This window comes from Hemibagrus wyckioides, linkage group LG08, assembly GCF_019097595.1.
Source record: "Hemibagrus wyckioides isolate EC202008001 linkage group LG08, SWU_Hwy_1.0, whole genome shotgun sequence".
NCBI lineage: Eukaryota > Metazoa > Chordata > Actinopteri > Siluriformes > Bagridae > Hemibagrus > Hemibagrus wyckioides.
Genome location: NC_080717.1, coordinates 18,884,836 through 18,909,352, shown reverse-complemented (window position 1 = coordinate 18,909,352; position 24,517 = coordinate 18,884,836). Strand labels below are relative to the sequence as shown.

Here is a 24,517-nt window from a genome sequence, read left to right as displayed (position 1 = left end):
TGAAAGAAGTGTATTTTGACCCCACACACACAATGCTTTTCATTCCAAGAAAACCATTCTCCAGTGAAAAATCTCTCCAAGGATCACAGTTAGAGATCTATCTCCAAATCTAAACTTGCACACCACCTCCATGTGAACAAACTATGTGCAAGGTATGCCATCTAACCGTAAGTATATGTGGGAGTTCCCCTACTGAAAGAATCCAAGACCAGCTGACAAAATACAGGACACACTGGTCAAACAGGTGAATTATATTTGGTGAGCTATGTTTTCAAACGTCTTCATTCACTCATGTTCAGAAACCACGTTATCTTGGACAGGTTTTTGTGAGTCTGGAGCCTAACCCTGAAACTCATCTGAAACTGCATGAAGCAGAGGCACACCCTGAGTGCATCACAGTGCAACATAAACACACACACAGTTTCACAGACTTATTCACATTTATGGCAATGGAGAGTAACCAGTGCACCTATGAGTAAATTGGGTGGTGTGAGAAAAATCAAAGAACACAATGGAAACCTATGCAAACGTAGAGAAAACATGCAAATCCACAGACAGACCTAGTAACCTGAGCTCAGGGTTGAGCTGAAGACCCTGAACACTACCCATCCTTATTGTTGACTTGTCTCCTTAATAATCCTAAAATAATGATCTAACTGCCACACTCTTTTAATTATACAACTTTCTAAAAATGTAGCATTAGTAACATCAATTTAGAAACTGCTCTATCTACCAGCTTGACACACTGAGCACGAGTTTTAGCAGCTGGTAGCCAAACAGACCCAGCTAGATTTTTCATCAGGAATTTTTCAGATCATTCTGGGAATGTTTCACTCCTGAGAATATATTTAATAATAATAACTTTTTACTATATATAATAATATAACTTTTCCGGTTTGCTTGACAAAGAAAATGAATGAAAACATTTACGTTCTGACATGGTTCAGAGAATATTATGAACTATATCTTACAAATAATCTTGTGGTTCAGAGAAAGTTTATCTAATGTTCTGGTAACCATTAATAAGTAGAAGCTTGTCTGATCCTTGTGGTTACATTTGGTGAACGCTCTCATGAAGTCGGGATAATTATTATTTATATGTTGTACATGTAGAATACACAGACATGTAGGTATGTTTATTAATTTGCATTTCCTTTTCATCTGACAAATATTCAACTATTAGTAATTGATTGTAATCTTAATGTAAATGTTATATAATGAGCCATCTGAAACTGAAACACAAAAATAAAGCATAAAGGTAAACTTTGTAAGAAGACATTATGAGAACATTTATGGAACTTTTTTGTTATTACAAAAATAACACCAGTGTGGTGAACATCCTGTTCTGAGACCATGAATGAACATATCAGGTACTTTCTCAGAATTTGTGGTTACAAAACATAGTCCCTAAAAACAACCTTTGACTAGTTTTCCATGTCATATGACCAAAAAAAGAACCTGTATTTAAAAATTTCACTAAGTATTTTGGGACCAATTTTAAGACATTTTTATCCAAAATAGAAAGTTCCTAAAATGCCATGAAATGGTTCCTCAAAAAAAAAATAGCCAAAGAGGAACTGAATAAAAGTAAAGCTTACTGGATAGTAAATATCTAAAACTATGTATTTTATCCAGTCTTTCCATGTTATTTTTTATTATCATTGATGCTACTATTAATCTCGTAAGCGATGTCCCATTAAAGATGTTTTAAAACAGCAGAATTAAGTCAGAAAAAAAAAAGATGGGTTGTCGAGGGATTCATCTGTATTTGGCAACCCGGGTCCGAGGCGTGCTCCGTGTGGTGGTGCAGGGAAAAGTGTTAGCTAACTGCAAATAAAAATGCCACCAAAAGGAAAGGGTGGTAAAGGGGCAAAAGGTAGGATAAGTATTATGATCACAACATATCTTTAGAAGTCATTAGCAACAAATAATTTATCCATGTACCACTCTTACTAGCTGAATGCTTTAAGAAACTGGATAAATGGCTAGCAGGCTAGTTAGCAAGCTAAGCAGCTCGGCTAGTTCAGATGAGCACTGTGTGTTTTGTGTTTATGTGGAAATTGTTTTGCGAATTAAAAGTGATATATAAAGTTGTGACCTTCTGATAGTGAACCTAGCATCATAATAGCCACTATAGGCTATCATATGTATATATTAAATAATACACTATATTGCCAAAAGTTTTGGGACACCCCTCCAAATCATTGAATTCAGGGGTTGGGCTTGACCCCTTAGTTCCAGTGAAACATTTTGGACAATTTCATGCTTCCAATTGCTCCCAATTGGGGATGACCCCTTCCTGTTCCAACATGACTGCACACCAGGGCACAAAGCAAGATCCATAAAGACATGGATGAGCGAGTTTGGTGTGGAGGAACTTGACTGACCTGCACAGAGTCCTGACCTCAGCCTGATAGAACACCTTTGGGATGCATTAGAGCGGAGACTTCGAGCCATACCTTCTCATCCAACATCAGTGCCTGACTTCACAAATGCACTTCTAGAGGAATGGTCAAAAATTTCCATAAACACACTCCTAAACCTTGTGGAAACACTTCCCAGAAGAGTTGTAGCTATTATAGTTACAGAGGGTGGGACAACTCCATATTACACTCATGTGCATGTTAAAGCAGACATCCCAGTTTTGGTCTGGCTCACAGTCTCCGCTCTAATTCATCCCAAAAATGTTCTATCTGGTTGAGGTCAGGACCAGTCAAGTTCCTCCTCACCAAACTTGCTTAGCCATGTCTTTATGGACCTTGCTTTGTGCACTGGTGTACAGTCATGTTGGAACAGGAACATCCCCTAAACTGTTCCCACAAAGTTAGGAGTATGAAATTGTCCAAAATGTCTTGGTATGCTGAAGCATTAAGAGTTCCTTTTACTGGAACTAAGGCGCCAAGCCCAACACCTGAATTCAATCATTTGGAGGGGTCTCCCAAAACCTTTGGCAATACCATTATTGATAGGCAGCTGTTTGAGTTGAGCAGGCAGGTTGCAAATCAAATAAAGGTGAGCAAATGTGTAAGATGGTAAAATGTGTGCTGTGTAAACAGGAGGTGCCTCAGACAGTGGAGACGGTGACAAGAAGGAGAAAGCTCAGAAAGGAGGCACCGCAGTAAAGGTAACTGAATCAACACTCACCAGTTTATCTACCATACATCTGCACTTCCTGTTAATATGCAAACTGCATGTCAGTCATCCATCTGTCCTGTCCATCACTATAACTGAGCTTCACTGAGCACAGCTTATTTGGTTGGTGGACCGTGAGAATGGCATGGTAATGTTCAGTGCTGGTTTGTAAAGAAGACAGTACATTTCCAGCAGCTGCGTTCAGATTAACATACATGCAAATGTGATACGCTTTCTAACCATATACCTAGAATTAAAGTGTAAGAATATAATGGAAATACACAATGCTTTAAATGGCTATGAAATCAACACTGGTGTTTAAGAGTTTTTTGTATGAGTCACTGGGTAATGTTGATCCAAAAATGACCACATGTTCTGTAGACTTTTTTTTTTCAACAGTCGATCATCTCTGTGAGAAATAGTAATTTCTCATAATGGCTTTGAGGCTTCTCAGAAGTGCGTATGACGTCGAGGTGTTATTTACACTGTGGTCTGCGTTTTTTGTCTTCTGTGAGAGTGAACAGTTTGAGAACCTTTTTGTCTGTTATCAGCCACACAGCAAGTATTTTGCCTGACTGAGCAAAAAAGGTCTTGAGCATAAACATAAACATGCATAATAATAATAAGCTCTTTAATCTTATTGTCTGTTGTATGAGTTTCTGAGCAATAATTACGGCACTGTGATGCCGTTCATGTGCATTCACCTCGTAATTACGTAAGTATTTCCAGGGCAACATGATACTATACTGATTCAATCATCATCCAATCACATTCTTTCTAGGGCACATTAGTCCCAGCCCCTGTGCATCTTCCTAAAAATCTTTCTTTTACCAAACCAGGCCTTGAGGATATAAAGATGCTTGGCATGTTTTAGGTGTTTTTGTGCTCAGTCCTTCTCTAAAATCTTGATCTCTTCTTAAACATGTGCAACTGCTCTGGACCACACTAAGTGCAATGAGACGGTTTAATATACAGCTTTGATATCCAGATTTATTAAGGCGCTGTTGAATGTGGTTAGATACAGCAGGAGGTGTCATGTATCTTGAATACTATTAGCTGCTGTGATAATCAGACAAGCCCAATAAACTCTCTCATTGATTTTCAGTTTCAGAAGGAAATACAACGATGAGGCATAACATTATGAGCACCTGCCTAATATTGCGTTGATCCCCCTTTTCCTGCCAAAACAGATCTGACCCGTCATGCACTGTGTATTCTGACCCCTTTCTATCAAAACCAGCATTAACTTCTTCAGCAATTTGAGCAACAGTACCTCGTCTGTTGGATCGGATCACACGGGCCAGCCTTCGCTTCCCATGTTCATCAGTGAGCCTTGGCCGTCCATGACCCTGTCACCGGTTCACCACTGTTCCTTCCTTGGACCACTTTTGATAGATACTGACCACTGCAGTCCGGGAACACCCCACAAGAGCTGCAGTTTTGGAGATACTCTGATCCGGTCATCTAGCCATCACAATTTGACCCTTGCTCAAATCCTTACACTTGCCCATTTTTCCTGTTTCTAACACATCAACTTTGAGGACAAAATGTTCACTTGCTGCCTAATATATCCCACCCACTATCAGGTGCCATGATGAGGAGACAATCAGTGTTATTCACTTCACCTGTCACGGCTCATAATGTTATGCCTGATCAGGGTATACCAATGTACAGAATCAAGTCACATGTCCTGTGCCACTTTTCACAGTTCTACAGCAACACTACAGTGTCTGATATAATTGCACAAGTATGACACACGCTACCATGTTAGTGTCACTGCTGAGCTGAGCTTCACCACTCAAATTACCAAAATCTGATCAGTGGTGGTCATATGGTTGTGCCCTTTCTCCAGTGAACAGGGGCAGCAGGAGACTGGCTTATTGTGTATATATAACAGTAACTATATACCTAAAAAATGCACTGGATTTAATATGTTTGTTCATCTGAATGCTGGGATATGCTTATCATTAAAACAGAAGGCGAAATTTGATTTTCCCCTTTTCATTTTGAACCCTTCAGGTACGCCATATTCTTTGTGAGAAACATGGAAAATGCATGGAGGCTATGGAGAAGCTGAAGTCTGGAGTGCGCTTTAGTGAAGTGGCATCACAGTACAGTGAAGACAAAGCTAGACAAGGGGTAAGGCTTACAGATCACATCCTAGCTCTGACCATAACATCACTATCTGAGGTAAATATGTTTAATATAAATGAGGTATCTGTAGCATATGCATCTTAAAACACTTTAGTGCTTTTTCTGTTCAAACTCTTTGGTTTTAAATAATGATCATAAATCAGTACTTTTTTTTTTTTTTGTTAACTCGGTGATGATACAAAGTTCAGTCCACCTAGAAATCAGTCAAATCTTTTTTCTTTCTGTTCTGTTACTCACTGTTCTGCCATGTCTGTTCATTCTGTCACGGTCAAAAGGGGAAAATGTTTGCATTGTATTCTTTCCTCTGCACTCTCAGAGAGTGGAGAAGTCATGTGATTCTGGGAATATTTTAACAAATCTGGCTTTTTTTTTTAATAGTACTTGTAATTAAATTTGACCTCTCGGACTGAATACAGAGAAGTGTTTCCAACATTGCATAGTCATGTCACATGCTGCAGTTTATCTCATCTGTTTTGGTTGGAAAGGTCAGTGGAACACAGGGTCAACATTGACGTGATTGAATTAGGGAATGGAACAGCCTTTGAAACTTTGCTTTACATTGTAACAGGGTGACCTGGGCTGGATGACTCGAGGATCAATGGTGGGACCGTTCCAGGATGCTGCATTTGCGCTGCCTGTCAGTACAATGGATAAGCCTGTATACACAGACCCTCCAGTGAAGACAAAGTTCGGCTACCACATCATTATGGTTGAAGGCAAAAAGTGACCTCTGTACCTGAGACTACATGATTCACCCAGTGTATTCTTTTTCAATTTTTTTTTAAACAAATGGTGTAAATATCAGTTAATAAAAACAAAACTGAAAAAGGATAGTTCTTTTGGATTTTTTTTTTCCCCTCACATGTTGAGCCTAGGTATACACCGATCATTATGAGCAGTGACGGGTGAAGTGAGTAACACTGATTATCTCCTCATCATGGTATCTGTTAGTGGGTGGGATATATTCGGCAGCAAGTGAACATTTGGACAAGTGTAAGGATTTGAGCGAGTTTGACAAGGGTCAAATTGTGATGGATAGATGACTGAATCGGAGCATCTCCAAAACTGCAGCTCTTGTGGGGTGTTCCCGGTCTGCAGTGGTCAGTATCTATCAAAAGTGGTCCAAGGAAGGAACAGTGGTGAACCGGCGACAGGGTCATGGATGGCCAAGGCTCACTGATGCGTGTGGGGAGCGAAGGCTGACCCGTGTGATCCGATCCAACAGACGAGCTACTGTTGCTCAAATCACTGAAGTAGTTAATGCTGGCTCTGATAGAAAGGCGTCAGTGCATCGCAGTTTGTCAGCAAAAAGGGGGACCAACACAATATTAAGAAGGTGGTCATAATGTTATGCCTGATCCGTGTAAGAATGAGTTGTGAATGCGCGTGAGCATGGTGCCCTTGCTGTAAACTGATGTCACATCCTGGACGTATTTCCTGCCTTATTTCCCCATCTGAATCCAACCCCAAACAGGATAAAGTAGTTAGTGAAGATGAATGAATCATGTATAGCAGTCAACCTGGTTACATGAAGGAGATGTTCCAGTGCTGAGTCAGCCATATTGGTGTCTAGGATTTCATTAAACAACGAACACCATGATTATCTCTCTCTCTCTCTCTGTATGTGTGTGTTTCTCATCTTTAAACTTTAAGTCATAAATAGTGAGACATGCGTCAGAACAGAAGAGTCATCACACGCGCATTCAAAGCACGGGCAAGTTTGAAACAAATGAGCCGGAGTACGCCGAGCAGCACGACGCCTTACTGATTGGCTGGAAAAAATGGAGTCAGATGACGTCAGATTTCCGGGTTTTGGTAAGACGTTGAGAGGTAACTCTCGGTCATTCTGGTGAACTGACCCGGCTCTGAGGCTACTGCTGCTGTTGTAGCCAACTGAAGGTAAGATCATTCACAGAGCTGTTTAAGATATCACCATGATTTGTTTTGGGGTGTTTTTTTTTCTTTAATAATAATAATAATACCAATCATGTAACAATGTGATGGAGATCCTGTATTGGCTGAAATATTGAGGCAGCGTTGTGTTTCATTGTGGATGAGGAAGAGGCTTCAGTGTGGCGTATATCCTAGGCAGGGAGGCTAACACGTCATTGATGTGCTTGTCGATGAAAACGACAAAAAATTTTTTTACTTCGGATTAAAACACTAATAAGTGAAGATTAATGATGTGGTTCCTGTTCTGAGAGGAGGGAAGGTGAGACGCGTGGCGCGATACGGATGATGATGATGATGATGGTGATGGTGATAAAGATGCTGTCGCTTGTCTGTGAGAAAGAGAGAGAGTGTTCACTTTACTGTTTAATGGTCACTGTAGTTATAGTGTAATGGCAGAAAGTCAGTATGCCTCACCAGTACATCCTGCCAGACATCACGCCATGATAGCACAGGCATCCTTGAGTCATAACGGAAGTACTCTTATAAATTACGGCAGTTTCAGTTCAAACCCTTAAATATGGGCGTGATGGTCAGTGTTCAACAACTTATATGATGCCCTCCACCTATTCTATGAACTTTGTCCTTGAATTGTGCCAACACGTTACAACTGATGCCACAATATCCTGATGGTTTTAAGTGATGAACCTTATTAACCTGCAGTGAGGGTAATGGGATCCAAGTTTGAGTCTGTAAATCCTGTCTGCTCTGGTGTTGGTGGATGTGGTGAGTGTGGGGTGAGCTGAGGAGCGACACATCATTGGCTCTCGTGCTCACGCTTCCTCAATGGTCTGACCAGGTGAAACAGGCACAAGTACAGATACAAATGGCAAATTATTCCTTCCATAGCCTCCCCCCCTTGTATCGAGTCAATCCGAGTGCATTCTTCAATTTTTTTTTTCTCTTTGTTACTCATCTGATGCCATGTGATTGAAGGTAAGAGCCTTGGATGTTGTATTACAGCTCCGATTTCTGTAACAGTGTATGTATGGAAATAGTCTCTGATGAATTATTTATCACAGCTTAAAATGGACATTCTTTTTTTTTTTTTTAGTTTTTGGAAGGTTGAATGTAGTCAGGGATAGCTGTCGGGTTTTTTTTTTTTTTTTATGTAAGACAAGATAGTGGTTTATTAATGCCAGGCGGAAAATTCCAGTGTTACATCAGCAGCAATATAAGCAAAGACAAAACGGCAGCAAAAGGTGTGTAGACTCCTGTGCTTCTTAGATCAAATCTTAAAGACACTGGACTCTGGATTGCAATATATGACACGACCACACCATGAAAGTTTGGATATATAGAGTGAGGGATAGATAAGAGTACTTTATTGATCCCTGAGGCAAATTGATTTAAAAATACATTTTTTAAAAAAATTCTTTTTACATATTCATTATATGTAACTACTCAAGAGTGTGAATGTGTGTGTGTGTGTGCGTGTGTGTGTGTGTGTACATGGTTTAGCTTTATAAAATGCATTGACTTTTTTATATGCAAAAAATATGCAAATAATTTTTGTCAGTTTGTCCTGGTGCTGTATGCGTTTATTGTACAGTATTTCTGGCACACGCTTTCTGGAATTTTAATATTTTTTGAATATAACAATAGCAACATCTACAAGGATATCTAAGTATTTTTTACAGAATTAACATTAAAATAAATAAATAAATAAAACAATCACTAGTAAGAGCTGTTTTTTGTCACCAGAGAAGAAGTTGGCTGTTTTGTTGTTGTTTTTGTTTTGAAATTCACTGTCACGATAGCCTGCAGCTTTTTACTGTGGAATCCTGTTTAGGATCGGCTGGGTGTATTTGCAAGTGTCAGAGAACTTTATTGTTGTTGCCCTTTCATTAATCTGTTGTTTGTCTGTTTTGTGTCTTTGTCTTTGTTAGGTGACATTTTTAAAAAAAAAAAAAAAAAGAAGGAAGTGAGTCTCTGCATCTGTACAACCACCGGACTCGTTAAGTAGCAGCGTATTAAAGTAACCTCACTCAGCCTTGACCATCTCAGTCTCGATATCTACATGACTATGAAAATCACCCTTAGCAATGTCCTCCTGCTCCCAGTCCACATGCTGGTATGGCTGTACTCAATGCTGAGCTTCTTACCATGGTACTTCCTAACGGGAGCCCAGAAGAAGAGTGCCCTGGCCAAGCGGCTCAAGGCCAAATCCACCAAAGGTCAAATAGAGGGTCCATATCGCTCCGTGGACCGTTTTGACTCCCTGGCCCTGATGGACTTCCCCGGAAAAGACACACTGGACAAACTGTTCGATCATGCGGTGCAGCGCTTTAGTAGGTTGCAGTGTCTGGGAACACGAACAGTTCTGAGTGAAGAGAATGAAACCCAGCCTGGTGGCAAGGTCTTCAAAAAGGTAGCTGTTTACACCCCTGCATTATCTTGATCACATCTACAGGCATCAAATATCATAACTAGCTTTCATGACGGCATCAGCTATCTTCAAACTGGTTATCAGTAGAGATAGCATCTAATATTTTGTTTTATATAGCGTTTTTCAGTTAAACGCTGACTTACATGGGAAATATGTGTAATAAGTATAAGTCCTATTTCAGCCTCTTTTTTTTTCATTTGCTACAGGATCAGAATGTATTTGTTTTTTTTTGTTTTTTTTTTCAACCTTTTGTTGTTTTTTTCCTTATAGCTGATCTTGGGGGATTACAAGTGGATGACGTATCAGGAGCTGGATGTTGAAGTTAGTCTCTTGGGCAGTGGCTTGGCAGCATTGGGCCAACAGCCAAGACACACCATCGCTATATTCTGTGAGACCCGTGCTGAGTGGATGATCACAGCTCAGTCCTGCTTCAGACACAATTTCCCATGTAAGAAACAAATTTATTGTCTCTCTGTACATTTTGCAAGAAACATAGCAAAATGTTGCCATGAAATACATTGTAAGAAACGTCCAGGAATGAGAAGACCTTAGTCCTGACTGAACTGTCTTTCTGTGGGACACAGTGCCACATTGTTCTCTATTTATGTACGAATGATTGAGGTCATGCTTTATATGATTGTGCTTTATACAGTGGTCACATTTTATGCAACTCTTGGAGAAGACGCCGTGGCTTTTGGACTAAATGAGTGCGGTGTGACTCACTTGGTCACTAGTATGGAGCTTCTGGAAACCAAATTAAAGGTGAATTATTCTCTTCTCTCTGCATACACGACTTGTACCTATGATGTATTTTTTGTTAAAGGAATTAGTTCTGGATGCTGCCTTGATGCTATGATGTCTCCCTTTTTTATATTAGCAGTTAACATGCTGTATGATGTGTTATTATTGTGTAGAGTGTCCTTCCTCAAATCCCCAAACTGAGGCATATCATTTACGTGGACAACAAGAGCCTCAGCACCGTCGGCTATCCAGAGAACATCCAGATTCACAGCATGCAGTCTGTAAAGGAGCTGGGAGCAAAGCCTGAAAACTGTAAGTGCAATAAAATAGCAATAAAAAACTGTAAGTGCAATAAAAGTACAGATTTGAAATATTATCCAGAGCATCATATACGTCCTTTAAGCACTGTTGGCACCTCTGTTTATTATACCGTTTTTGGGCTACATTTTAAATCAAGCACTAAACTCTCAGATGATGCATTAAAGTTGAAGTTTATGTTTAGGTGCACTAATGCAAAAAAACAAAAAAACAAATTGTCCCAACCACACACTCATCCTCTCCTCCATCCCGCCCTCCCTCAGTACCTTTTTAACATGTTTTTGTTACTTGTAGATCCCAGTACCTATACTGATACCAGAATGAGTGAATTGCATCAGCTATTGTTAAGTAAGAGTATACTTGTGTAAGGCATCAGTCAGATTCTTGATTTTTCTGGAAATGGTAAGTGCTTGTGAGGTTCTACATTTCCCACAATCCTTGGAGCCAGATCTACCAATGAGAATCAGTGCTGCTGTAACCATGGAAACAGTGTCTCTCACTCCATGGCTATGAAAGAACACAAGAGGGGAAATGACTTCAGATCAGCAATGTAGTGCAGTGCAGAAGTAAACTAGCAGCAGTATCTGGTGCAGGCGAAGGTTAAATATGTGTTAATTTTATTATAAAGTAAATATCCGAGTCCTATATACACTGACCAGGCATAACATTATGACCACCTGCCAAATATTGTGTTGGTCCCCCTCTTGCTGCTAAAATAGCTCTGACCCATCGAGGCATGTACTCCACTAGATCCCTGAAGGTGTGCTGTGGTATCTGGCACTAAGCTGCTAGCAGCAGATCCTTTAAGTCATCTAAGTTGCAAAATGGGGCCTCCATGGGTACTCGCGACTTACGGGACTGTCACTACTCATAATGTTATGCCTGATTGGATTATAAGGTTAATATAACTGATTTAGATGTCAGAATTGTATTTTCCTGCTCAGCATTCAATTACTAATGCATACTCAATGTTATATAATTCTAATACAAAGCTTTTCACTGTTTCAACGGTCCCGCAAGCATCTTACTACATTCCCTTGTGTACTGTGCAAAACAGTCCGAGATGGTTTTACATAGTCAAATTCTCTCCACACATTCCCATCATTATGATATGGTACACAGAATTATCATCATTTCCACCACCTCGGGGCTGTTCCAGGTGTTGGCAAAATCCATCACACAAACTTGCATATTATTTACACATGCATAAAGCTCACACCACCCCATTCCATGACAGTCCCAATTTCTCCACAAAAGCAGTGGATGCATGCTCACATGTTTGTTTGATTTTTTTTTTTTACTGTAAGGGGTTAAATTATGAGATTCAGTGATAGATAGATAGATAGATAGATAGATAGATAGATAGATAGATAGATAGATAGATAGATAGATAGAAAGGGTGCCAATATTTTATAGATAGATGGATAGATGGATGGATAATCAGTGGACGAAAAGATGGATGGATGGATAGATGGATGGATGGATATAAAGGGTGCCAATGTTTTATGGATGGATGGATATAAAGGGTGCCAATATTTGATGGATGGATGCAAAGGGTGCCAATATTGGATGGATGGATGGATGGATGGATAGAAATTTATAGGATGATTTTTAGGATCATGATTTGAGATGTATTACTGTCTTTCTTTGAATATTCTACAGTCATTTGTGTTTAAGCAATGTACTTTTAATTATGTTAAAAGTGTACATCATCCTTCCTTACTCTCACACTTAAAACAATGCTTGGTTCATGTTGCAGTGAACAGGGAGGTAGTCAGACCCGTCCCCTCAGACCTGGCTGTGGTCATGTACACCAGTGGCTCCACAGGACGACCCAAAGGAGTTGTGATTGTCCATAGCAATCTCATTTCAGGCATGACCGGCCAGTGTGAGAGGATCCCTGGCCTAGGGTGAGTAGAATGTACTCTACATGGCCTTGCATGTACTCATACCAAGTCAGTACAGTTTACTTTAAATGGGATTTTGTGTTTTGATAGCCCCATGGACACGTACATCGCTTATTTGCCCCTGGCCCATGTTCTGGAGATGACTGCGGAGATCTCGTGTGTAGCGTACGGCTGCAGGATCGGTTACTCCTCCCCGCAGACACTATCTGATCAGGTAACACAGGCTCGAAATAATGAACTGCGCTTAAACAAATTACTTAAAAGGTCAATCTGTTCTAATAATGGCTTGTTTTTTTATTGCTATTTTTGTAGTCTACAAAAATTAAAAAGGGAAGTAAGGGTGACTGCACTGTCCTGAAGCCAACACTGATGGCAGCTGTACCAGTAAGTTCTACTATATTCTGTAATTATTGCTTCAGTTTAACTTTATGATCATCTTCATCACTGAACTTCTGTTTTTTTATCTCCTAGGAAATAATGGACCGCATCAAGAAAAATGTCATGAGCAAAGTGCAGGAGATGAGTGTTGTGCAGAAGACCATGTTTAATCTGGCCTACAACTACAAGCTGAAGCAGATCGAGAATGGCTACGATGCTCCCCTTTGCAACATGTAAGAGCTAGTGTGTGTTTGTGTGACACTGTAGTAAATGTTTCTGTGTTGATTCAGATTGATGGTGATTCTTTATGTATGTGTGTGTGTAGACTGTTTAAGAAGGTGAGGGCTCTTTTGGGAGGAAACGTGCGAATGATGCTATCAGGAGGAGCTCCTCTTTCCTCTTCCACACAGCGCTTCATGAACATTTGTTTCTGCTGCCCTGTGGGTCAGGGTTATGGCCTCACCGAGACCTGTGGAGCAGGCACCATCACTGAGGGTGAGGAGATCCTGACAATGAAAACAAGACACATAACCACTCTATACTGACCAGGCATAATATTATGACCACCTGTGTAATATTGCGTTGGTCCCCTTTTTGCTGCCAAAACAGCCCTGACTTGTTGAGGCATGGACTTCGCCTGATTTCAGCACTAAACAGTACTGTGGTATCTGGCACTAAGATGTTAGCAGCAGGTCCTTTAAGTCATGTAAGTTGCAAAATGGGTCCTCCATGGGCCCCACTTCTCAACTTACAGGGCTTAAAGGATACTTTTGATAGATACTGACCACTGCAGACCAGGAACACCCCACAAGAGCTACAGTTTTGGAGATGCTCTGATCCAGTTGTCTAGCCATCACAGTCTGGCTCTTGTCAAACTCGCTCAAACCCTTACACTTGCCCATTTTTCCTGCTTCTAACACATCAACTTTGAGGACAAAATGTTTACTTGCTGCCTAATATATCCCACCCACTAACAGGTACCATGATGAGGAGATAATCAGTGTTATTTACTTCACCTGTCACTATTCATAATGTTATGATATGTCATATATGTTATATATATGTGTGTGTGTGTGTGTGTATTCTATTTATCTGTTAGCAAAACATGCAGTTTTCTTCTATTTCTTTAACATCTTCACTCTAGAAGAGTAATTAGAACAATTCGACCCTTAACATGTGCAATAAGTCAGGATTAAGAGTTATTACACTGTGATCAAGATATCTGCATTACATTCTCAACTAATTCAGCAAATGTTCAGGATGATTTTAGTTCTTAGGTTCTCAAACAGCTACCTTTTTTTTTTTTATCTTTAAATACGGTTCCTAAAAAATATATCAAGAGACTAACATCATACTAGATTTTATATTAAATCTTCCACACTAATTCAGATAGACTCATTTTTGTAGAGTTAATGTAGTAGATACATTATGCTGAATGTGCCCTACATAGATTCAGCATCCATTTTCTTTTCACATCATCATTTTGAATATCTACAAAATCACACCATCCACCATGACCCAAATTCTTAAATGTTTGTTCAACTAGAAGAGCAGCCAAAATAGCAAAGACAACATGATTCCTGGCAACATGGCATAGTTTATTTGCACTGTACCTGTTTGCAGAACAGAGTCCTCGCTACCTCATCACGTACTTAACTAACACTTCCTCCATATTCTCTTATCTCTTTTTTGGGGGGGGCTTTTGTACACAATAATGCAGAATCTTAGCATCCACAGCTAGTTGCTCAGTCTCTCTAGTGTTTATTTTCGTTTTTAATGCTCTGTTACCAACGTTTGCTTTGTGTAGCTACACAACACTATGTCCTCAAAACAATAGCAAGATAGCAAGTGATTATTTTTAACTGTTTAACTTGTTTTAATGTGACTCACGAGTCTGTTTATTTTGCTTTGCAGTGACGGATTACACCACAGGGAGAGTCGGGGCACCGCTCATTTGTTGTGAAGTTAAAGTCCGAGACTGGGTAGAAGGTCAGTGGATGTTATGGATAAACACGCGTGTACCTGTCCTGTTTATGCCAGTGTGGTTCAGCTCATTATAAAGTCTCATTATAATGTAAGTGTGGAACTGACTGGAACTGGAAATGAATTCTTTTTCTTTCAGGTGGCTATACAAAGCTGGACAGGCCTCATCCACGAGGAGAGATTCTAATCGGTGGCCCAAATGTGACCATGGGCTACTACGGGCGTGACAACACCATCAGTGAGGAATTCTTTGTGGATGAGAATGGACAGTGTTGGTTCTGCACTGGAGATATAGGAGAGATTCATCCTGATGGCTGTCTGCAGATTGTGGGTGTGTGTCTACACTGACCTTTATAATAAATAAAGGCTTGTTTGTCCAGAACCAGTAATGTTGGTAGTGCTAATATACCCCAAATATTTACTCTCATGATACACAACTGGCATTTTCTTCTGGTACTCATCTGGTCATTTTTTTTATACCTCTAATAATTTAGATCGGAAGAAGGACCTTGTGAAACTGCAGGCTGGAGAATATGTGTCTTTGGGCAAAGTTGAGTCAGCTCTGAAGAACTGCACCCTCATAGACAACATCTGCGCATATGCCAACAGGTTGGGTTGGGCTAACCCACAAGTAGTGTGAATTGTGAGAAAAAGCTGATCATTTAGCAATAACAGAGACAAAGGTCATACCCTGCTTTTTTCTCTCTGCTCTCCAGTGACCAGAACTATGTGATCAGCTTTGTCGTACCTAACCAGAAGAATCTGACGGCTCTGGCTCATCAGAAGGGTATCAGTGGCTCATGGATGGACATCTGCAACCATCCACTTATGGAGATGGAAGTCTTGAGGGAAATTAAAGAAGTAGCTACTTCAAGTATGTATTGTTATTATTATCATTATTATTATTGCTGCAAGAGGGATAACATCAGTTTTTGACTAATTCAGAATCACTTTTCCATGTACAACGTGCCCCAGAAACAATAGCATAAAATAACTGATTTTCACAAATCCAGCATCCCTTTCTCTTGTTTATCTGTTTTGTTTATTGAAAAAAAGGCATTCACACAACACATTGATGGCCTTGGCTCTGCCTTGAAATTCTGATACACTTTAATATAAATAATTCAGAGGGGAAATGTGTTATAGGCTGCTTGGCATCTCTGACTTGATCATAGTGTGTGTGTGATTGTTGTGATGCTGTCAAGGGTGTCTCCCACCTTTGAGTCCCCGGGATAGGCTCCAGGTTTCCTGTGACCATGTGTAGGTCAGAAAGTGGTACAGAAAATGGATGGATAAGTAACCCTACTGACCATAGACTGTTGATAATCATAACTTAAAAGCTCCCTATAATAAGTATTAACTATTATTAGGAAAAGTAGGAGGAGGAGGAGGAGGAGTATTCCCAGTCAGCCCTGTGTTTTAACTACAATGCAATTATGTGTGCAGTAATGTATGTAATCGTGTAAACGTTTCTTTTTAAATTTAGAAAATATAAGAGGGAGAATTAAGAGATTTGCTCAGTAGAGTGAACAAATGATTGTTCCAGTGAATTTATTACACTCAGTCTGAAGTCATCCACATTCCCACATTCTTTATCTCTCCCAATTTTAGCACCTGCTTCTCTTTAGTGTCTGTTCAGCTGTGCGTGTTTGGTGTTTGGCGCTAAACATGGAGGACAACCTTGTAACGACTGTCTGCTGCTGAACAAAAGCTTTAAGTGTATACTGATTTCAGCAGCTGCACCATGTACTGTGATAACGTTTAGTGCCCACAAGAGATAAACTGGGAGTGAAAATTAGGTTGCTCTTGAAACAGTACATAAAATGGAATAAAAATTGATTTAACAATAAACCACAACTGAACCACAGTGAGTCATGGCACACAAGTGCTCATTAGATCGAGGTTTTTAGTTCGATAAACCTGGGATTAAATTAATATTTAGACTAATATAAAGTATTCCATCCATCTATTCTCTATACCGCTTATCCTACTGAGTCCCAGGGAACCTTGAGTCTATCCCAAGAGACTCTGACCACAAGGCAGGGTACATCCTGGACAGGATGCCAGTCTATCACAGGGCACAATCACACACGCACATACACAAGGGATAATTTAGAGATTCCAGTCAGGCTACAACACATGTCTCTGGACTGGGGGAGGAAACTGGAGTACCCAAAAGGAAACATGCAAACTCCACACACACTGCGGAGATGGAAATCAGACCCCCTACCCTGAAGTTGTGAGGCAAATGTGCTAGCCACTAAGCCACTGTGCCCTCCTGAAAGTACACCAATCAGGCATAACATTGTGAACACCGAGAGGTGAAGTGAATAACACTGATGATCTCCTCATCAGGGCATCTGTTAGTGGGTGGGATATATTAGCCAGCTAGTGAACATTTTGTCCTCAAAGTTGATGTGTTAGAAGCTGGAAAAATGGGCAAGCGTAAGGATTGAGCGAGTTTGACAAGGACCAAATTGTGATGGCTAGACAACTGGATCAGAACATCTCCAAAACTGTGGGGTGTTCCCGGTCTGCAGTGGTCAGTATCTATCAAAAGTGGTCTAAGAAAGGAACAGTGGTGAACCGGCGACAGGGTCATGGGCAGCCAAGGCTTATTGATGCACATGGGGAGCGAAGGCTGGACCGTGTGACCCGATCCAACAGACGAGCTACTGTTGCTCGAACTGCTGAAAGAAGTTAATGCTGGTTCTGGTAGAAAGGTGTCAGAATACACAGTGCATGATGGGTCAGGGGACCAACATAATATTAGGCAGGTAGTCATAATGTTATGCCTGATCAGTGTGTATTCATTATAAAATAATAATTATTATAATAAAAACAAGAATGAAGTTGAACATAATGTGGATAGTTTCAGTAATTACTCTATTACTTCTGGGACACCCTGTAGAGAGTTCTCTTCTGCTGTTTATTCCTTTCCTCTCATGCCGTCACTCATGTCATGTTCTGTGTGATTGTAGTTAAACTGCAGCGCTTTGAAATCCCGGTAAAAGTTCACCTGAGCCCAGAACCATGGACTCCTGAAACCGGCTTGGTCACAGACGCGTTTAAACTGAAGAGGAAGGAGCTGAAGAACCACTATCTCCACGACATTGAGCGAATGTATGGTCGCAAATAATAAAAAAAAAAAACAGCCAAATACTCTAAATTCATCATCACTCTGGCGCCATACGCCATACATGCTGCACATGTATACATGTCTAGAAAAATGATTTTGCTGTAATAAACACACATCATCGCTTAGTGTGGAACACACACACGTCCTGATAATCTCCTGTGCTGATCCGTTTCCAACTTTAGTGCTCATCATACTGTGGATAATATCAGCAGATCTGTAAAAGTCTATCCAGAGCTCTAGTCTCTCTGCTGTAGAATAGTTCACCTAGCTGAATGGCGTGAGACTCAGTTAAAGCGACAACATTCCAGCTTGCACAAACAAAAAATTCTTCATTTTCACTTAAAACTCACTCGTGCAAGGTTACATATATATGTATAGATATAGATAAAAAAAAATATGATCGCTTTTAAAACACCATCACCTTCAGCTATTTGTATTTTTGTACAATATAAGTGATCAGTTTGTATTTTCATCTTTCTAACACAATCGTATAAAGAATTTGAAGGCGAAAAACCAGTCGTGGTTGACCAGAGACGAGGTTGTCGCCGTACGGACGGGCTGAGCTTCCTTTGGGAAGCCAACAGTGTACGGCGAGCTCATTGTGCCTTCTGAACGGGATTGTTTTTCAATAGCAGCGAGCTTCTGTTAATGATCTACGCACATCCACTGAGGACTGTAATATACTACTTGAAAGGATTCACATCGATTATCTTTCTTCACGTGTGACGTCCAGATCTGTTATGTTTTGTGTGGTGTGGTTTTTTAATGTTAATATCATGCTAATTTATTGAATGACCTTGTACTTTTGGAAGGACTCAGGACTGAACGATTGTAGCTGACAGTTATGAAGGGAAACCGTTTTAACATTTTTAGCAGACGTTTCTCCTGTAAACGCAACCAACACCGAAGCTGTGTTTAATTCGTTCCCAGTGATGTCTGTAGAATACTGTTTAATTACCAGTGTACTGACTTTAAGAGATGATAGATCATCTTTAGATATTTTCTTTTCCCGTAGTGATGCGGTTGTTTGTTCTCCCAGTTTAGTATGAACTGCCTAGTTTTTATTTTTTGCACTATAATTTGAGTTGCTGCTTCTGAAAATGCAGGATTTCATTTGAGGTTTATTATCCAGACACCAATCTCCTTACCAAATATTTAATTACTGTTTTGTTCACTTGCACTGTTTATTTAATTGAAGTGTGTTAATTGTGTTATTCCATTATTTAAGAAAAAACACCACTGTACCAATGAAGACTGTTGTTTGAAGTAGATTGGGTTTATGTGTTTGCACTTCTGTAAGGATATGATATTTAAACAACAGCAACAAAAAGAACTCGTTTCCAGACGTCATTTTGTTTTCCCATCGAGCCTCAGGGTCCCAAATGAATTTGAACATAAAGGACCATTCCAAATGTGAACATTTAGAAGATACCATGCATTCGCTTGAATATTTCATGCCGCTCTTATTTATTAGATTTTGTGAACCATATTCTAAATGTAATATACATTGTGATAATTAAATTGTTTTCTACAGAGTACATCTTGTCCACTGTGTGGTCTTTCATTTATAACACATTTATTTAAAAAAACAACTAGCCATGGAAGTAACAGTCACTCAGATCTTCCACAATTTTTTTTTTTTTATAAATATTTTCATACAAACAGGAAATGGAAAACAGGAAGCTGGGATCATTCAGCTTGCCCAGTCTTGGAAGCGAAAACAGTCACTCGCGATTTTCCACACCGGCTGGTCGCTGTTTGGGGAAGCTTGAGCCGTTAGCAGGAAGTTCTGGTTGAAATATCTCTGTTTACTTCCGTCAAACTTGACCGTGCCTGCAGTGACCACCAGCAACGTTGTCTGGCCTTGAGTCGCTTGTTCTGGAAATAAAAATGGAAATATAAACATTTTCAACTCTTTAGGATAAACACACCATAGTGCCAAAAGTTTTGGGACACCCCCACCAAATCATTGAATTGAGGTGTTGTTTTTCAGGGGTTGGGCTTGACCCCTTAGTTCCAGTGAAAGGAACTCTTAATGCTTTAGCATATCAAGTTAAAATTTGAAATTTGGACAAATTCATGCTAACAACTTTGTGGGAACAGTTTGGGGATGACCCCTTCCTGTTCCAACATGACTGCACACCAGTGCACAAAGCAAGGTCATAAAGACATGAATGAGAGAGTTTGGTGTGGAGGAACTGCACAGAGTCCTGACCTCAACCTGATAGAACACCTTTGGGATGAATTAGAGCGGAGACTGTGAGCCAGACCTTCTCATCCAACATCAGTGCCTGACCTCACAAATGCACTTCTAGAGGAATAAACACACTCCTAAACCTTGTGGAAAGCCTTCCCAGAAGAGTTGAAGCTGTTATAGCTGCAAAGGGTGGGCTAACTCCATATTAAACCCCACTAAATAAGAATGATATGTCATTAAACATTAATGTGCATGTAAAGGCAGATGTCCCAAAACTTTTGGCAATATAGTGTATCTATTGAATGCTACAGTCATACAATGCTACACATAGAAATGTTAAAACTGAATTTTAGCAGCTTTGTGCTCTTACGTACAGATCTCCTAAAAGCTACTTATACTTACTGGCCAATTTAATAGGAAGACGTTTATTTGTTCATTTTTGTGTTTAACCAGCCATGTTGGAGCAGTGCAATGCATGAAATCATGCAGTTACAGTCAAGAGAGAGTTCATCTAAAAATGGACAAGGCAAGGTGGGTACAAATGTTCCTATTAAAGTGGCTTCCTATTAAAGTGTATTTGCTCCTGATTTCTACCAGACATTGCAGTATGACATGGCCACTAACCCAAATCCAGAATGATCTGTTCTCTGCATCTGTTTCCATCTGATAATGTAAATGAGTTCTCTCAAGGTTGACTTCATTTTCCACATCACATTAGTGTTAGGAAGAAAAATTAACAGTAGAAATAATGGATGGACTTTGAGTTCTAATTTACATTTCACCCTGCACTTATGTTTTAGTAAAAAGGCAAGAAGCAAACTTTGCTATTTGCTATGCAATTACATCAGACACTATAATGAGAAAAGAGAAAAAGTTATTTTAATAAGAGTTTTTGGTGGTTGTTTGTTTTTTGTATCAAAATGATGTCTAATTTAAGTCAGAACTTTGTGTATGGCCAATACATTGTCTGTATTATTTCTAGCTCCACCCAGTTTTTTTTTTTTTGCTTGACACCTGACTAAAAGGCACATGAATTTAACACGAGTGCTTATTTGTGGTACAGGCTACTTGCAATCAGAAATTATGACCCGATACAGGATCATAGATGTGTTGTAATGTGTATTAGGTGATTACAAACAGTACAGGCTGTAACAATGCCACACATAATACACATACCATGGACAGGCTGGCAGTCGAGTGTGTGCACCTGGAATTCACTTGAGGGAAGAGACTCAAAAAATTCTCCAAGAGCATCCTGTCCTGAAATGTTATTCCCATTCCACACCAGGGTGGCTTTATCCAGGTAAAGTCTTGTCAGGTTCTGAAACAAACAAGGCATTTTTTTGTCATATATATGAAATTTAAATCCACACTAGGGTTTTCATGGGTATGATCAGCTTTCGAATCCCTGACTTTTCAAAATACTTGATCCTTTTCTTCAACTCCCCCATAATTACAAAAATTTGCACTACTGTACATTTGTATCCTGTACATAACAATACTATTTAAACATGCATGCATACACATTCTTAAAATATCTTCATTACTATATTGTAGATTGTGCATACATATATAGATATGTTTTATACCTATTTATATTTCCTACTACACCTGTACATCCATTCTCCTGTACATATCACCCCCATAGCTGTATATCTCTATTGTAATTTATTGTAAATATGCCACTTATGCACTTCTGGTTGGATTCTAACTGCATTTCATTGTACGTGTACTCTGCACAATGACAAAGTTGAATCTAATCTAATCGAATTACACAACCACCTCTGTCTATGGTACCCTTAAATCATAGTACAGTAACCTCAGTTTCTCCATGTAGGAGATACAGGCTGCACTGAAACCCATTGGTCGTGTAATCCATTACATTTCATGCATTTGTCAGATGCCCTTAGCCAGACTAACAATTACACTATATTGTGAAAGGTTTTGGGACACCACTCCAAATCATTGAATTCAGACGTCATTTTTCAGGGGTTATAACAGCTTTGCAGCTGTTATAGCTGCAAAGAGCGGACCAACTCCATATTACATTCATGTGCATGTAAAGGCAGACGTCACAGTTTTGGACTGGCTCACAGTCTCCGCTCTAATTCATCCCAAAGGTGTTCTATCGGGTTGAAGTCAGGACAGTCAAGTTCCTCCACACCAAACTCACTCATCCATATCTTTATGGACCTTGCTTTGTGCATTAAGAGTTCCTTTCACTGGAACTAAGGGGCCAAGCCCAACCCCTGAATTCATTGATTTGGAGAGGTGTCCCAAAACTTTTGGCAATATAAGTATATCTCATGTATACAACTGAGCATTTGAGAGTTAAGGGCCTTTCTTTACAGTCCAGCGGGGACAGCTTGGCAGTGCCGGGATTTGAACTCACAACCCATCAGTAGTCCAACACCTTGTGGTCAATCCTCTCATGTTCATAATTTTATTATACACAATAGTTATCAAATTATAAACACTATTTCTTTTAATTGTACACTAGGCCAGTATTTATTTTATTATTATTATTATTATTATTATTATTATTATTTCACTGCAAGTTATATACTGTATATAATGGAGAAATAAATTCTTGGAACAAAATAAATCTCTAGTTTTGACTAACACTGCCATTCTTTATAATAGCAGTTGTATTTTCTGAGAAAGTGCAAATGGGGAACTTTTTTAGTTTATTTAAAAAGACGTTTTTTATAATTTATATCGTGATGCCATGAAACCGCGCTATTTTAACTGTAAAAATCCCCTGTAATAAAAACTGTAAAAATTTTAACTGTAAAAAAAAAAGGGGATTTATATAGGAATATGTATTTATTTATTTATTATGCACGTGGATCATACTCACTCGTCTTTTTTTGTCCATGCAGTCATAGTAAATGTTGACAAACTCCTCGGAGTATCTGCACGACTGATCCACGTGTGTCCTGAAGTCCTGTTAAGTGGGGGAAATATCAGTTTATTATCAGTTAATTGTATACAAAAATAATCAAGACGTTTATAGGATCTGAGATCAGGGATACTTACAATAGTGGAAGCCATACTGATGAATTCACGCCGCGAGCTTCTCTCTATGTGTCTGTTCTTTTAAGACGTACTTACTGAAATAAGTGGAATAAAGCTAGCTCACACAACACATGAACACAATTTAATCATAAACACTTATACGCAAATAGTTTGTAGATTTCCTATTGTGTCAATAAACAGACCAGAGCTGTCGCTCCTTTGAGAAATGTGGTGCTCCTGTAAATGTTATCCGTCTAGTCTTACTCTTTAGTTCCCACTTCTTTTCACTGTATTTAATTTTTTGTAAATATAGTAACTCATGCTGGATTTTCTTTTATATTAAAGGTCAATTTCATATGTTTAAATTATACAGTGTCTGTATTAACATTGTTGTTTATTAAAACAACACATTTCCACGGTTTTATCACTTTTAATTTGAAATCTCGATCGTTTCCATACCGGATACTTTTGAGTGTGACATCCGCTCTGCACATACCACGGGGTATAATTGTAGGAAGTTATTATGGAGAGCTCTGTGTCCAACTTAGAGATCTGTAACTTGGCATACACAGGCAAATTTGATCAGCTTAAAAAATGCATTTTGTCTGACAGAAGACTGGCGGCGAAAACAGATCAGGTGTGTGAAAGCGAGATAGATATTCAGCAAGATTAGGTAGCCAGTTAGCTAGTCATCATCTCCATGTGAAGTTCATATCAGTATGTAGGATTCATTGATAAGGTCTGGTTGTTTGTTTTTTGTCTGATTGTGTTTAACTTTCCAGGACAACAGGACTGCTTTGCACTGGGCTTGTTCAGCTGGACATACCCATATCGTTCAGTTTCTTCTGGATCTTGGAGTTGAGGTGGATGTTAAGGATGATGTGAGTCAGCATCTTCTTCTAAGCTGCATTGTCACTACTGCTCAAGCTGCTGTCATGTTTCAGTATGTAAGTCATTAACCATGTTGTTTGACATCGTTTGTAGGCGTCTTGGACTCCTCTGCACATTGCAGCTTCTGCAGGAAGGGAGGAAATTGTTAGATCTTTAATAGGCAGAGGAGCTCAGCTGAATTCAGTCAACCAAAATGGTTGCACCCCATTACATTATGCGGCGTCGAAGGACAGATATGAGGTATCTTCAGACATTTCAGTGTTTTGCTGCCTTTTTTCTTATTTTAATGTTCGCCTTTTGTACTAGAAATTAAATAATTA

The 24,517-nt window shown here is 39.5% G+C and overlaps 4 protein-coding genes across 5 annotated transcripts in view; 3 read left to right on the top strand and 1 right to left on the bottom strand.

Moving 5' to 3' along the window:
- Positions 1 to 1,724: 1,724 nt before the first annotated feature.
- Positions 1,725 to 6,117, top strand: pin4 (protein (peptidylprolyl cis/trans isomerase) NIMA-interacting, 4 (parvulin)). The gene is made up of 4 exons (XM_058396809.1): positions 1,725 to 1,876; positions 3,057 to 3,124; positions 5,152 to 5,271; positions 5,855 to 6,117. The coding sequence occupies exons 1-4, from the start codon at positions 1,840 to 1,842 to the stop codon at positions 6,011 to 6,013; spliced, it is 384 nt and encodes a 127-aa protein (XP_058252792.1). The 5' UTR covers positions 1,725 to 1,839; the 3' UTR covers positions 6,014 to 6,117.
- A 730-nt stretch (positions 6,118 to 6,847) lies between these two features.
- On the top strand, positions 6,848 to 19,629 carry acsl4a (acyl-CoA synthetase long chain family member 4a). Of its 2 annotated transcripts, none has more exons than XM_058396804.1 (15): positions 6,848 to 7,185; positions 9,126 to 9,607; positions 9,896 to 10,073; positions 10,278 to 10,387; positions 10,540 to 10,678; positions 12,444 to 12,594; positions 12,682 to 12,805; positions 12,904 to 12,975; positions 13,063 to 13,202; positions 13,295 to 13,464; positions 14,884 to 14,958; positions 15,092 to 15,283; positions 15,447 to 15,561; positions 15,669 to 15,826; positions 17,934 to 19,629. In XM_058396804.1, the coding sequence occupies exons 2-15, from the start codon at positions 9,257 to 9,259 to the stop codon at positions 18,089 to 18,091; spliced, it is 2,133 nt and encodes a 710-aa protein (XP_058252787.1). In that variant the 5' UTR covers positions 6,848 to 7,185; positions 9,126 to 9,256; the 3' UTR covers positions 18,092 to 19,629. The 2 variants fall into 2 exon arrangements, with proteins under 2 accessions (XP_058252787.1, XP_058252788.1); XM_058396805.1 differs by lacking the exon at positions 6,848 to 7,185 and adding an exon at positions 7,841 to 8,172.
- On the bottom strand, positions 19,540 to 23,575 carry nxt2 (nuclear transport factor 2-like export factor 2). Its single transcript, XM_058396807.1, has 5 exons — positions 23,510 to 23,575; positions 23,328 to 23,401; positions 23,149 to 23,235; positions 21,465 to 21,609; positions 19,540 to 19,969 (listed from the first exon to the last, which is right to left on the bottom strand). The coding sequence occupies exons 2-5, from the start codon at positions 23,340 to 23,342 to the stop codon at positions 19,785 to 19,787; spliced, it is 432 nt and encodes a 143-aa protein (XP_058252790.1). The 5' UTR covers positions 23,343 to 23,401; positions 23,510 to 23,575; the 3' UTR covers positions 19,540 to 19,784.
- Positions 23,576 to 23,825: 250 nt separating this feature from the next.
- psmd10 (proteasome 26S subunit, non-ATPase 10) overlaps positions 23,826 to 24,517 on the top strand; it is a 2,668-nt gene continuing 1,976 nt past the window's right edge. The window contains exons 1-3 of the mRNA XM_058396382.1: positions 23,826 to 23,943; positions 24,089 to 24,187; positions 24,291 to 24,437. Of these exons, the coding sequence (XP_058252365.1) occupies positions 23,830 to 23,943; positions 24,089 to 24,187; positions 24,291 to 24,437 (360 nt within the window). The 5' untranslated portion in view covers positions 23,826 to 23,829. The remainder of the gene's footprint in view (positions 23,944 to 24,088; positions 24,188 to 24,290; positions 24,438 to 24,517) is intronic.